Source organism: Desmodus rotundus, chromosome X (genome assembly GCF_022682495.2).
Source record: "Desmodus rotundus isolate HL8 chromosome X, HLdesRot8A.1, whole genome shotgun sequence".
NCBI classification, from domain to species: domain Eukaryota; kingdom Metazoa; phylum Chordata; class Mammalia; order Chiroptera; family Phyllostomidae; genus Desmodus; species Desmodus rotundus.
The window spans coordinates 31154009-31168988 of record NC_071400.1 but is presented as its reverse complement, the minus strand read 5'-3'; the positions used below and the strand labels follow the sequence as shown (position 1 = coordinate 31168988).

Below are 14980 nucleotides of genomic sequence, written 5' to 3'. Positions count from 1 at the left end.
TGGGGAAGACTAAAGTTGCTCACAGATGACAATGGTAATAAGGCACTAGTAGTAGTTCTATTATGAGGAGTTTTTCCTGTCTGGTTTGTCACATAAGGTTACTGATAAAGGGTAGTTAATGAAGAATAGCAGTATAATGAACAGCTGTTGCCAGCAACACTAAACAAGATTTTAAAAAATATTTGACCCTCTGAGTCCACATCATAATTTCTACCCCTACTGTGCCACGAGGGGTTGTTCATGTAGGATTCAAGCCCTTTCCTTTTTTAAAAAAGCAAAGCAGTTTGTACTTAAATATACCTAGTGGGGGTGGGGTGTGTGTGTGTGTCTGTGTGTGTGTGTCTGTATAGCTATATATAGAAGGTAGTCTTTCTCTGTTGAAGAAGTTTCCAAGAGTGAGAACACAGATACTTAATATCATCATCTGCATAGTATTCTAATTTCCGTTCCAAACGGGATCGGATCAAACTCACACTTTATTCCCTATTTCTGGGTCTTTCTCTCTCTGCCATCCTTTTGGTGTATATGGTGCGTGCCTGAACAATCATAGTAGAGTTCAAGTGATTATGTTAATAAGCAAGAGTTAAATAAATAAATCCAGGTCATATAAATGGCAAAGATAGCCTATGAGACAAAAATTGGCATTACCCCTGCTATCAAAACATTACATCCTAAGAACATTTTGTTAAAGGTTTCAAAATACCTGCTTTCTTGCTGTTGGGTTAAAGATCTAGCTCTTCGAACCCAGGGAGCATATTGCTATTCAATCAACTATCGGCAAAGAAAGGAAAATGTATCTTCCTTACACATTGAAGGAAATGAGATTTTTTTAATAGGGAACTAGTCCTGTTTCCTTGTAGGGATGTAAAGGCCTGTAGAGATCCCCAAGTATTCTGCATGTGATGAAGTAATTGTTTCTAGGATGATGATGTATAATTTTTCAGTGTATCATTATGGGATAGGCTGAAAAGTATCAAAGATAGCAGCCAGAAATTGAGCTCAACTGAAGGAAACAATATGGAAAGAATTTTAGAGAAAGAACTGCTTCTGTACTCTCCTCTTCTTTATTTTCAGGTGAAATTCACATAACATGCAATTAACCATTTCAGAGTGCACAGTTCAGTGGCATTTGTATATTCTTGATATTGTATACTCAAAAACCTAGCTCTAGTTTTGAAATGTTCTCATCACTCTGGAAAAATACCCCACACTCATTGAATAACCGCTGTCCACCCTACCTACCATCCCCTGTTAGTCACTAATCTGCTCTCTGTCTCTATGGATTCACCTATTCCGGATATGCCATAAAAAAGAATTAATACAACATGTAACCCTTTGTGCCTGGCTTTATTTCACTTAGTATGATGTTTGTGGCATATATCAGAACTTCCATCTTTTTGTGGCTGAATGATATTCCAGTTTGCTTATCCATTTATCCACTGAGATATATTTAGGTCATTTCTACCTTTTGGCAATTATAAGTAGCGCTGTTTGTTGTAAGCATTCACGTGTAAGTTCCTGTCTGGACATGTTTTTTCATTTATTTTGGGTATATATCTATGAGTGGAATTGCTGGGCCATATAATTCTGTCCTTAACATTTTTAGTAATCACCAAGCTGTTTTTCCTTTTACTTCCCACCAGCAATGTACATATGCCACATCCAGACCAACACTTGTTTTTTGATTTATCTTCTTTAGAGAAATGTATATTCACGTGCAAAATGATCACCACAATGCCAGTTAACTAACATCACTATGTATAGTTACATTTTTTTTCTTGTGTTGTGAACTTTCAAGATCCACTCCCCTGGCTACTTTCAAAAATGCAATACATTATTCACTATAGTCACCCTGTCACCGTGTTGTACATAATGTCTCCATGACTTACTAATGTTGTAACTATAAGTCTGTATCTTTTGATACCCTTCACCCACCACCTACTCACTGCTTCAGGCAACCACCAATCTGTTTTCTATATCCATGAACTCTGTTTTTTGGTTTTTAGATTTCACATATAAGTGAAGTCACATGGTATTCATCTTTCTCTCTCTGACTTATTTCACTTAGCATGCCTTTAAGGTCCATTCCTATTGTTGCATATGGCAAGATTTTGTTCTCTTTTTAATTGATATTTTTAGAGGAGGGGAGGGAGATAGAAGGACAGAGAGAGCAGACAGAGTGATTTGTTGTTCCACATATTATACATTGTGCATTCATTGGTTGATTCTTGTATGAGCCTTGACCAGGGATCAAACCTGCAACCTTGGAATATTGGAATGACATTCCAACCAACTGAGCTACCCAGCCAGGGCTAAGATTTCATTCTTTTTTATGGCTAAATAATATTCCATTGTGGATACCTACACACATACCACATTTTCTTTATCCATTCATCCATCAATTGACATTTAGATTGTTTTCATGTCTTGGCTATTATACATAATGCTGCAGTGAACATAGGGGTGCATATTTCTTTTCATATGCTTCAGATAAATATCCAGATACATCTGATAAGGGGTTAATATCCAAAATTGCAAGAATGCATACAACTCAACACCAGGAAAACTAACATAACAATCCAATTTTAAAAAGTGGGCACAGGACCTAAATAGATATTTCTCCAAAACTTAAAAATGCAGTGTTGTTTGACTGGTTTTAGTTCTACCCTTAGACCTGAAGTTGTTTAAGAATTTTGTTTAATTGTGACAGCATGGGAGGGGATTATAGATGACCCCTACCAAAACCTTTTGGAAAAGGAAATATTGTTGTCTTTTTTTCTCCTGGGCATTTATCTTAAACATAGTTAGTAATTAACCAATAGGCAAAGCTGACTTGTATTCTCTCATTTTTCAGAAACTTACTCAAGTTTATAGAACTCTTCATGGAGCTTACACAAAAATTCTGGAGGTTATGCAGACCAAAAAAAGACTTTTAGGCACTTTCTTCAGAGTTGCTTTTTATGGCCAAGTAAGTATACTTTTTTAGTTCATCAACTTATTTAAAAAAAAAAAAAAATTTCCCTTTGAATTACCAGATAACTATAGCAGCCGTTACTGGATCTAGAATTCTGTCTAGATAGAGCGCCTATCACAATAGCAGGAAAGCCTCTTCTGTAAGTATGTACTTCACTTTGGCTTTCATATCTAAACTCATTAGGTCAGAGTACACCATATAACATCTGAACTTTTCTGTCACTTTCATTTTCTGTTAAGCTCTTGAAAGCATATATTTAATATTTAATAAGTCAAGCCTTTTTTAAACTTTCTTTTATGATTAAAAAAATTAATATATTTTATTGATTGTACTGTTACCGTTGTTCCAATTTTCCCCATTTGTAGCCATCCATCCAGCACCCCCACTCACTCTGGCAATCCTCCCTCCTTTGTTCATGTCCATGGGTCATGCATATAAGTTCTTTGTCAACTTCATTTCCTATGCTTGCTCTTAACATCCCCCTCCCTATTCTGTTAATCCCTTCACCTTTCCCCCATTTCCCCGGACGCCCCCTTGCACTGGCCACTGTTCCAGTGTTCTCTGTGTCTGTGATTCTGTTTCTGTTCTGCTTATTTGCTTAGTTTGGTTTTTAGATTAAATTGTTAACAGGCATTTATTGCCATTTTAATGTTCATAGTTTTGATCTTCTTTTTCTTAAATAAGCCCCTTTAACATTTTCTTTAAATGCTGTTTGCTCATAGTGTTTATCAATTATTGTGTGTTTAACTTTACAATAGTCTTTTTTTGAAGAAGAGGATGGAAAGGAGTACATCTACAAAGAGCCAAAGCTCACTGGCCTCTCAGAGATTTCCCTGAGACTCGTTAAACTTTATGGTGAAAAATTTGGTACAGAGAATGTGAAAATAATTCAGGATTCAGATAAGGTAACTATACCCTGCGTTGTAAAGTCATTATTTGTTAGCTCCAGGCATGGTGTATTGCTCCAAAATTTTTCCTTTTATTAGCTGGTGGAGGAGGAGCATAGAAATAGAGCCTCTCAAGATAGCGAAAGAAAGGACAGAGGCTTTGGAGTCACAGAGGGCAGGATTCAAATCTCCATTCTCTGTCACTTGCTAGCTGACCATGGGAAAGTTACTTAACCTCATTTTTCTCGTTAGTACAATGGAGATAATAACAGTGCCTTCCTCATGGAGTTGTTTTATGGATTAAATGAGTTAGTATATGGAAAGTGATTAGAGTTCCTGGTACATAAATTACATTCATTAATAATAATAGAAGCCAGCATGGTCAAGAAATGTTAGGTATTATTGTGATTGCTGCTGTTCGTCATGATTCTCAATGTTATACTTTATGATTAAAATCATCTTGGGCACACATTTTATTCGAAGATATCCTTAGTTCAGTTACATTTGTAACAAAGCGGGTTTGGGAGAGATACTGTGGGTCTTGCTGTAAAGGTTAGCCATTCCACCAGGCTCTACCGAGGCAGGGTGAGAAAGGTTCCATCAAGAGAGGCCCTTTCCTAGGAAATGCATAGTTCCCTATAGACAGAATTTCAGGAAAGCACAGTACGAATGCCTGACCATCCTTAGACACCATGGGAGTGCCCAGGATGAGAGCTGATTTGTAAGGTAGAAAGGACCTATACGGGTAGGATCTGTAGGCCACGGCAGTATTTACTGAGTAACTCTGATGTGCATGGTGCTTTGCAAGTCACTTAACGGCTAGTAGGCAGCACTGCCAGAGTGAAAAACCCATGGCAGTGGTGAAGGCTTTTCACTGTCTACCATGAAAATGATCTCTTCCCGTTGTACAGTTACCTGCATCTCTTTTTTTTTTTCAGTTTTTAAATTATTTTATTGTTGTTCAGTTACAGTTGTCTGCATTTCCTCCCCACCTCTCTACCCCACCCCAGCATCTCTTGGAGATGGTTTTATCTTGAACGTTAGACATATAAAATAGATTTACTAGTAGGTCCAAATTTCATTAATATTTGGCAAAACCTCCCAGCTTATTTCCTTATCAGTTTTAACTATTTTGTATTTTATTGGATTAAGACAACAGAAGATTTTATTTCCTTGTAGCCAGATGGTCTTGATGGTCTTAGGCTTGCAGCCGCACTGCTGCTGCCACAAATGGAAAGTTAATGGAAAGTCAGGCTTGCTGAACAACGTACAGTTTTCTGTTCTTTTCTGCCTCTGAAAAACTGGCCAACACATGCTAGTGACAAACCCACCATCAGGTGCCTGGACCCGTAACACTATTTGTATGCATAATATTTTTGTCATTCCCCGTAGGCAACAGACGTAATAAGCAGTTGCTACTTTTAACATCCTTATTTCTTTCTTAATGTGGGAAAGCAAAAATTAAAAACAGCCTTTTACCTTGCCAAAGAACAAAATCTGCTTAAGAGCACAGACAATGTAAAGAGCAGTTTGGTAATATATTCCAGTATTTTAAACTATGTGTCATTGTACCCAACAGTTTCACATTTAAGATTTTTTGTCTTGTAGATGTACACATATAAAGATGTATGTTTAAAGGTGTTCATTGCTGCCAAGTTTATATAGCAAAAACCTGGAAGCAGTCTAAATGTCCATATGGCTAAAGAAATTGTGGTATTACCCACAGAAAGGATATAGTAGCCTAAGTGTTAAGAGTTTCATATCAGCCCTGGCCGGTGTGGCTTAGTGGATTGATTGCTGGCCTGTGAACCAAAGGGTCGCTGGTTCGATTCCCAGTCAGGGCACATACCTGGGTTGTGGGCCAGGTCCCTGGTGGGGGGTGCATGAGGGGCAACCACACATTGATATTTGCCTCTCTGTCTCCCCGCTTCCTCTCTCTAAAAATAAAATAAGTAAAGTCTTTTTTAAAAAGAGTTTCATATCAACACTTAGAAAACTACCAAGATATATTACTCAGGGGGGAAAAAGATGAGGGTAAAAGACTATATGGATAGTATGATCACATTTGTGTAAAAAGTTATTCACATAAGATGTCTGTCCAGAAAAAGTCCAGCCATTGTTAATATAGTGAGAATGGTTTGCTCAAGGTTTGCGTGACATCAATGTAACCTGGCATCAAGGAAAGTGGACTGAAATGCGCACACGTGAACAGTGACAACTTGACTGTACTAGGCATAAAAATCCATGCAGTCGTAAGAAGTTATGTTGATGTCTGCAATACAGAACTATAATATGTTTTTTATTGTGGTAAAATACATATAGCAAAATTTACTACATTAACTATTTTTTAAGTGTACAGTTCAGTGATACTGACTTCATTAAAATTGTGTGCAGCAATTAGCACTGTCCTTCTTAAGAATTCCTTTTATCTTGTAAAATTGCAGCCTTTAACCCATTAAACAATAATTCATTCTTCCCTACCCTCTGCCCAGAGCAACCACCATTCTACTTTTGTCTCTGTGATTTTGACTTCTCTACACACCTCATATAAGTGGCATCATCTCTTTGTGACTGGCTTAGTTCACTTAGCATATCTTCAAGGTTTATTCATGTGGTAGCATATTGTGGATTATCTTTCCTTTTTGAAGGCTGAATGATCCATTGCATGTACATACATGTTCAGGGACATGTGCGAGGCTGCCTGACATGGGACTGAGGTGTGGTGTATGAGTAGCTGCCACTGTGCCAAGGACTGAAACTGACCAAAATCAAAACCAACTGCAATTTTCTGTTCAAGTCTTCCTTCAGAAGTTGCAAGCCTTCAATGGACTCTGTGGTTACAGAATAGTTACATCAGACAGCTTCTGCTAGTATACCTGTTGCCTAGGTAGGAAGATAGATTTCTGGAGTTCTATCAAGATCTCAGAATCCTCTCTCTAATAAATATTTATTGAGGTAGAATTCAAATATACAATTTTTCATTTTCATATAAAGGATTCAGATTATAAAACAGTGATCTCAGTTTTGTAAATATACTGTATTTTTTGGACTATAAGACGCACCCCCAGATTTGGGGGGAATTGGGGTGCATCTTACAGTCCGAGTGTAGCTTGCCTGGCTCTCTGGTGGGGTGGGGAGTAGAGTGGGGTTTTTCTTCCTATTTTCCTCCTCTAAAACCTGGGTGCATTTTATGGTCCGAAAAATACGGTTATGTGCATAGAAATAAGATTGGAAGGAAATACATGAAAATATGAATAATGGTCACTACTGAATGGTAGCATTACAGTGTTCATCTTTCCTACAGTTCTGTAATCTCCAAGTAGGTTTCTGTATCTTCTTTATATTAGAAGGAAATGATCCCTAAAAAAGAACAAAGACGTCCTCCACGTGTCTGTTCAGCTGGGAGCATGGTCATAGTGGCAGTGTCCTCAGTTGATCTCAAGAGTTAGTAGCTTCCCTGTACTCCCTTTCACTTTCATTGAATAAAAAACAAAACGTTCTTATTTATAGGTAAATGCCAAAGAGCTTGATCCAAAATATGCTCATATCCAAGTCACTTATGTGAAGCCCTACTTTGATGAGAAAGAACTCACAGAAAGAAAGACCGAGTTTGAAAGAAACCATAATATCAACAAATTTGTTTTTGAGGCTCCTTATACATTATCCGGCAAAAAGCAAGGCTGCATAGAAGAACAGTGCAAACGTCGTACAATCTTGACAAGTAAGTAGGACTTTGCATATAACTACTTGTTTGACTCCCTCCTTTGTGATAAGCACAAGTAGCAGCTGGCCAGCCAGGAAATGTAACTGAAATTTTAGTCATTCATTGTTCTGCTGTTCAGTCACTAGCTTGCGCAAACGTGGGTATGTTGTAAACCATAAACCATAATTTTCATACATGTAGTTTGTGATGTCTCCAGAGTGTCTCATAAAGAGAATTTCTACCTCAATCCTAAAGTAATAAGGTGGTATATGGTACCCTAAGGTATTATCTAGAGAAGGCATGGCGAAAATTAAGCGCAGTAGATTTTTAAAAATTATTTGGGTATTTGAACAAATGATTTTTTAAGATAGTAAATCAATCTTAACATTTTTAATAGCTTCAAACTCGTTTCCATATGTGAAGAAGAGGATCCCTATAAACTATGAACAGCAGATTAATTTAAAACCAATTGACGTTGCCACCGATGAAATAAAAGATAAAACTGCAGAGCTGCAAAAACTTTGCTCCTCTGCTGATGTGGACATGATTCAGCTTCAACTGAAATTGCAGGGCTGTGTTTCAGTGCAGGTATGTTGGTTGCCAAACATGTATTAAATGTTTCTCAGTGATCCTCTTGCTTTCCTAAGGGCACAGAACAAACATTAATTGTATTTGTGTGTTTAAGTGTTATTGACTGCAAATACGTATCCATTATTTTTTATTAGCTCAATACAGAAATCATGTTCAATTTCTGTAAATGTTGTGATATATTAGAGGACTTTAACATAAACCCCCTGACTGTTGCCAGGCTCTATGTTTACATATCAGAAATCATTAACCAATTTGTTAGAATATAATTTTTTTCAGATCATTTGCTTTAGTTAATCATTTTTCAAATAAACTTATAGTAAGAATAGTAAATATGTTTCTCAGATGTGGATTTTTAATGTACAGTATTTGGCTTTAAAAAAAAAGAAATGCAAAAATTACCTTTTGGTTACATTCTGATAACTCTCATTTTTCTGTTGTAATTTAGGTAAATGCTGGTCCATTAGCTTATGCAAGGGCTTTCTTAAATGACAGTCAAGCTAGCAAGTATCCACCTAAGAAAGTCAACGAATTGAAAGACATGTTTAGGTAAGTGCTTTGTAGTTTTCAGATCATACCTCTATTCTTTCACTCTGTTTCTTCTTAAAAGAAACCAGAACATTCACCAAATACTATCTGTACGAAAAAGGACATTCTCTGTTCTCTTTTACAATATTTAAATGACTTCCTCATGGTACTTTAGTGAGTAAATGTGGGATCGATCTTTCTTGCTGTGGGACATTAACAATGTCCTAGTGACCCAAGAGATTAAACATAACAACTTACTTTAGCGCTTTGGATGTTGTGACACAAACACAAGCCTAAATTCATTATGCAATTTCCTCCTTTGCCCCACTGAACTCATGTCACAGCGTTTCTGAACCTCTAGGGCAGTAATCAAAGTGGATCTGGAAGGGTCGGACAGGCTTGCCTCTTATTCTGTGTCTTTAGTTCCGCTTGGACTCTGCCAGACTAGGGCATGTAACAGCTTGCCTGGAGCGAGCACCCCTGCAGGCTAAGGGATGTGTGAATGGTCTTACATTAGAACAAAAATCTATTTAATATGTAAAAAGGGTTTACATTCAGAATAAGAGAGACAATTCAGTAAAATAGAGTAAAGGGAAAGATGACAATTTATCCATTCATTTGCTCCCAACTCATTTCATTTACTTTTCCTGTCTGTGTGTTATCAGCTGTTCCAGGTCACAGAGTAAACAGTAGTCATTCATTCACCCATATTTATTAGTGCCTGGAATATACAAGATTCTACTAGTTGCTGTGATGGAGATACAAAGTAAATGAGCAGTGAGGTACTTTGTCTCCTCAGACATACACTCTAATTATGGATATTAAACATAAACACACTTAGTAATGGAAAGAGGCATTTTTGATAAGTCATTAACTCTGTCCCTACTCTTACCAGCCCAGGGCAGATACTTCATACCTACATCACCCAGCACTGTACTGGGCGCATAGTAAGCCCCAAATAAATTATTTTTGAATGAGTGGCTCATTATCTACAGATAATTTTTTCTGAAAATCAGCCATTTAATCTATTTGAACCCAATGAGGAGGGGAAAAAACTACAACATTTTTTTCCCCTTGAGATTTTGTTTATAAGAATAACTGGTTGGAGGTGTCTCTTCCATAGGAAACTGATAGCCCCTTTGCCCTCAAGAGGTTTTTTCAAATGCATAAAAGTGGAATTTCAATTCCTATGTGCCCCACACATTTCCCCACCCTACCCTGTGCACCCTCTAAAGGGACTCCTTTCCATAACTGGGGAACAGAATAGAAAAAATTTAAAAATCCATCTAAGTGGCAACCGATGCCAGAAATAACCAAAACAACCAGATAACCAGATTTTAAAGGACATAAGAAACTGGAGAGAAAAGAACACAAAGGAAAGGGCATTTCAGACAGGATGCGGCATTAGCAGGGAGGGGCACAGTGAGAAAATACCGGATTCTAATCTTCTTCTAGGCAAGCGAGCCACGGTTAAATTGAACATCAAAATGAGTGTCCATGAGACTTTCTGGGAGTAAATAAAAAAACCTTTGTCTTTGATCTTCATTCACAGGAAATTCATACAAGCATGCAGCATTGCACTTGAACTAAATGAGCGGCTAATTAAAGAGGATCAAATTGAGTACCATGAGGGGCTAAAGTCAAATTTCAGAGAAATGGTGAAAGAATTGTCTGACATTATCCATGAGCAGGCAAGTATTTAAATGGTTGAAAATAAGAACGTGATCTTGGGTCCTTAAAGTGTTATTACCTAAGAAAATCAATTTGAAGTGTATTACCTTGAAATTCAGTCTATATTTTAAATTTTGCTCATATTAGTAATCATTTAAATGACAATTCAAATCAAATTTTGAAGTAATTATCAGATGTAAACCAAGTTGTTCTTTGCACTACAATGCCATTAGAAGTGACTAGCTGAGCAAATCTGAATTGATCTACTGTGAACATGGATAAGAGTCTCAAGAAGACTTCTAAAGAAATGAAATTATTGGCTCAATATAGCCAAATCCCTAAATGAATATCCCTATTATAGCTGTATGAAAGTAGATGCTATCATTTAGGTGAGATTCTCAGTGATTTCCAAAATACCCATATAGTCTGCAAAACTCCCTATTTTCATAAAACTTCTTAGCATTTTAATCTGTGACTGAGTGTGAATGACAATTATAGCTAGCTTAGTAAAACCCAACCTGAAAAACACAGAAGTGAAGAGCTATTCCTCACTTGAGAGCCAAATTTTGTCATTATTAGGTAGTTACGACTTTTATATACCTAGTTACCTTAAAACTGGAGTACTGCTGGATTACCCTGGTAAACGTCATTGCTGTATTCGGATCCTGAAATTTGTATTTACAACCAGTCTATGCATGGCTTCTCACTTAAATATTTTAACATCTTAATAGACACATTTGTAAAAGTTGTAGCATTATGGTATGGTCCCTCACTAACTTAACCTACTAAGCTTATAAAGTCTCCTTTGTTTCCTTATTCAGAAAAACACCCAATAAGATAAATAGTTGCTTCAGAAATACTTCAAACTCTCAATTTTTAAGAAATCAAGACTTAAACGAGATAACTACAACCTTTTTAGAGAACATTTATTTATTTATTTATTCATTCATCCTCACCTAAGGAGAGGAAAAGGGAGGGAGAGAGAGAGGGAGAGAAACATTGACCGGTTGCCTCCTGTATGTGCCCTGACAGGGGCCGAACTTGCAACCCAGGCATATACCCTGACGAGGAATCAAACTCATGGCCTTTCAGTTTATGGGATAACACTGCAACCAACTGAGCCACACCAGCCAGGGCTAGAGAATACATTCTTAAAGCTGGTTCCAGAAGGGAGTCCAGTCATTGGTCTTGCTCTCTGTATTTCAGTGATTGCACTTACCCATGGAAGACTGCCACACAAAGGGTGTACCTTCAAACAGGCCGACAGTGGTTAGCATCCAAAGAACAGCAGTGTGATGTTGGAGAAGAGAAGGGTTTTCCTAGGAAAACAAGAACTAGTCGACTTTAAATCAAGTTCTACCTCTCTGAATTTATTTTGTCTGATATTCCTAAGAAACAGCTATGGGAAATTTAATTACTGTTAACCCAAGGCTGCATTGAGTGACCAGGTGTCTAACTTTCCAACCATTGTCATCTTCTCAGTATAGAGAATCCAGTCAGCCAGACTTCGTTGTCCCATTTATTCAGTGACTGATTGTCCCACTCTCCTCACCCTTCTCTGTGGCTGGGAACCTTGTTGGCTTGAGGGGTCTGGAATCAGTGTTTTGTCTTCCTTTTTCCACCTGCACTTCTATTAGCCCACTTAGGAGTGAGTGCATACTGTTCCAAAGCATCCCTTGCTGCTCAGTTTTCAGAGGCCCTTTTTGTGTCTGTTTCTCAAAGCAGCCAAGTCATTCAGACTAGGAAGGTGGGGAACCATTCCACCTATCTCCATCTCAGCCCACAAGTACAGTAGGGATATACCTTTCTTTACCATCACTTTTCTGAGGTATACTTTTATCAAATAAATGACATAATTTATTCCTAGAAACTGGGCAGTTTATGGGTTTCTGTTCTTCATAATCCATAGGGGGAAAACACAGCAAAAGCTCCTCTTCCACAAAAGATATAAAATAATTACACGTCATTTTAAGTCAATGTGTACTACATTTTAATTGTTTAATTTGTATTCAGCTGCATGAACTCTTATTCAGATTGAAAACAAATTATTCACCTTGGCTATTGTGGCTCAGTGGATTGAGTGCTGCCCTGCGAATGAAAGGGTCACCGGTTCCATTCCCAGTCAGGGCACATGCCTGGGTTGTAGGCCAGGCCCCAGTAGGGGGCGTGTGAGAGGCAACCACACACTGATGTTTCTCTCCCTCTCTTTCTCCTTCCTTTCCCCTCTCTAAAAATAAATGAATAAAATCTTTTAAAAAACCTATTAATTACAGACTTCTTTATTAGATAGAGTTGGTGGTAGCCATTGTAGAGTCTGTTTAGTATGTTTTATTTTCTTTACAATGAGTTGCCCTATTCACTTGTCACATCTGAAAAGTGTGGATATTCAATTAGTCATCTCTTAAACCTCTATATGCTTTCCGATTCACATCATAAGTGATGATTTTTGTAAAGAGGAATTGTCTCTATTATGGGGTTTATATAAAACATGATTTGCAGCAACATAAGTGGTATGATGAATTACCGCCACCATAGACCAATTTGCAAGTTTAATACTCAAGTGTCAGAGCTAACTCGAGAACCAAGTGTTGAAAACTTGAAACCTATGTTGGGAGTGTATAGTGAAAAGGTTGGATGTGAAGTGTATGCTATTCTTTTCTTTCACCTAATCCAAACATAAGATCTCTGTTACTTTTGATCCCACCAAATAGATAATTTAAAAATATGTATACTAATATGGATATATGTGTTCATGGGATATTATTTTCGCCTGAGGATATATTTATTGATTTGAGAGAGAGAGAGAGAGAGAAACATCAATATGAGAAAAACAGCAATCAGTTGCCTCCCATACGGGCCCTGACTGGGGATTGAACCCACAACCTTTTGGTGTACGGGCAACACTCCAACCACCTGAGCTACACAACCAGGGCAAAAATAAATTTTTGTGAAGTTCTTGATTTTGGTAAAAATCTTCTGTATCAATTAGTTTATGTAATTATAGTTGCATGTTCAGAAATATGCACTGAGGACTTTTCTCTTTATTTAGTATTATTTCCCAAGTCTCCATGGAAGGCACGTAGGTATCTGCATGTTTGTGAAGCTGCACAGGTGATCTTGAGAACCACTGTATTAGAAGATCGTCCATAAACTCATATCAAAGAGTCCCCTTGAGAGCTCTTGTTATGACCATGTACTAAAAAATATTTTAAAGATTGCATTATCTTTCACTTCTTACTGAATTTCACATTTGACAGTCTTTTGTTTTTCTTAATGAGTAACCAGATCTTTTCTGCTTTTTTTGCTATGCTGCCTTTGTAATACAGCTTTGAGGACTTAAGTCGGTAATGTTATTTTTTTGCTTCGAGTCATTTTAAATAGCTAAGTGTCATTGATATGTTGCAGTGTGCCTGTAATTTCAGATACACATACTTTCTGGCAGTGGCCATTTTGCTTCATGATAAACATGCAGATTTCTTTTGTTTTAGATACTACAAGAAGATACAATGCATTCTCCCTGGATGAACAACACGTTACATGTATTCTGTGCAATTAGTGGTACATCGAGTGACAGAGGTTACGGTTCCCCAAGATATGCTGCTGAAATATGAGGACCCGCAGGTGTAAAGTGAGAATGAGACTGACCTTTCTCAGGAATATTTGGAGCTGTGCAAATGTTACAGTGTAAAGATTTGATACACATGAAGTGTTTCCTTCTGACACCAAAATTTTCATGCTTTCAAACAGGGTGCTTACATACTTGTAAATATTTAAGCAACTTGGAAGTGCCTGGAAAATTGCACCCCTGTGCTTAGTTTGTACTTTTTTAGGTAAATCTATATACTGAGAAATAGAGCTCAAAACATGAATCCAAATTGCTTAATTATTGCTTAAAATAGTAATGGTACTATGTAAAATTGTATACTGGAACAAAATAAAAGGTAAAACTTATTTGTAATTAGAAGTGCAGGAAATACTACTTTAAACTTAGCATTTTTCTTGACAGGAAGCTCAATTCATTATAGTAATCCTTGGAGAATAAAATGATCAAATTTCTATAAAACATGGGGAGATAATTTGAAATCTTGTCTACTGGCCGTCACAGCTGGGCTAAAAGAAACAACAGCATTGTTTAAAAAGGAAAATTTCATAAACAAAGCATATACATAAAATACCAAAATTACTGGTCCTTCAAGTTTGATCTGATGATGCCAGATAATCAGGTTGGGCTCCGACACACAAGATGAGGGATTCACATGTGGCGTGGGTTTGCCTAGCAAGTGGCATTTGTTGCTGGGGCTTTGTCATCTGAAGCTATCCATAAAAGTAAAAAAACATTTCTGAGAACTCACGGTCAGTACACACTACCTTTGAAGCAACTTCAAAGCTTCAGCAGCAGAGTCTGAGGTAGGGATTTATGATGATTCTTCAGTTTACAAGGTTAAGAAACATTTTGATACAATTTGATGGTAGCAGCATTTCTTGGGTCAATTATACATAACCACCACAGACTTAAGAACTGCTAGGTAGGGACTACATTTCTAAAAATGAAGAAATGTTAGACTACCTAAAAAATTCAGGAGAAACCAAGATGTGAAGAAATTTTTAGTTTGAATTATCCATATAATT

At 37.2% G+C, this 14980-nt stretch overlaps 1 protein-coding gene across 5 annotated transcripts in view; it reads left to right on the top strand.

The window, feature by feature from the left end:
* The window catches only part of DOCK11 (dedicator of cytokinesis 11), a 186620-nt gene extending 172305 nt beyond the window's left edge, over positions 1 to 14315 (top strand). For 4 of the 5 annotated variants that reach the window (XM_053917159.1, XM_053917158.1, XM_053917161.2 and 1 more), the window contains 7 exons: positions 2855 to 2968; positions 3733 to 3879; positions 7372 to 7582; positions 7962 to 8152; positions 8601 to 8701; positions 10233 to 10371; positions 13840 to 14315. In XM_053917159.1, the coding sequence (XP_053773134.1) occupies positions 2855 to 2968; positions 3733 to 3879; positions 7372 to 7582; positions 7962 to 8152; positions 8601 to 8701; positions 10233 to 10371; positions 13840 to 13962 (1026 nt within the window). In that variant the 3' untranslated portion in view covers positions 13963 to 14315. Of the gene's footprint in view, positions 1 to 2854; positions 2969 to 3732; positions 3880 to 7371; positions 7583 to 7961; positions 8153 to 8600; positions 8702 to 10232; positions 10372 to 13677; positions 13696 to 13839 lie in introns of all 5 variants that reach the window. The other variant, XM_053917160.1, reaches the window with a different exon arrangement.
* The last annotated feature ends 665 nt before the right edge of the window (positions 14316 to 14980 follow it).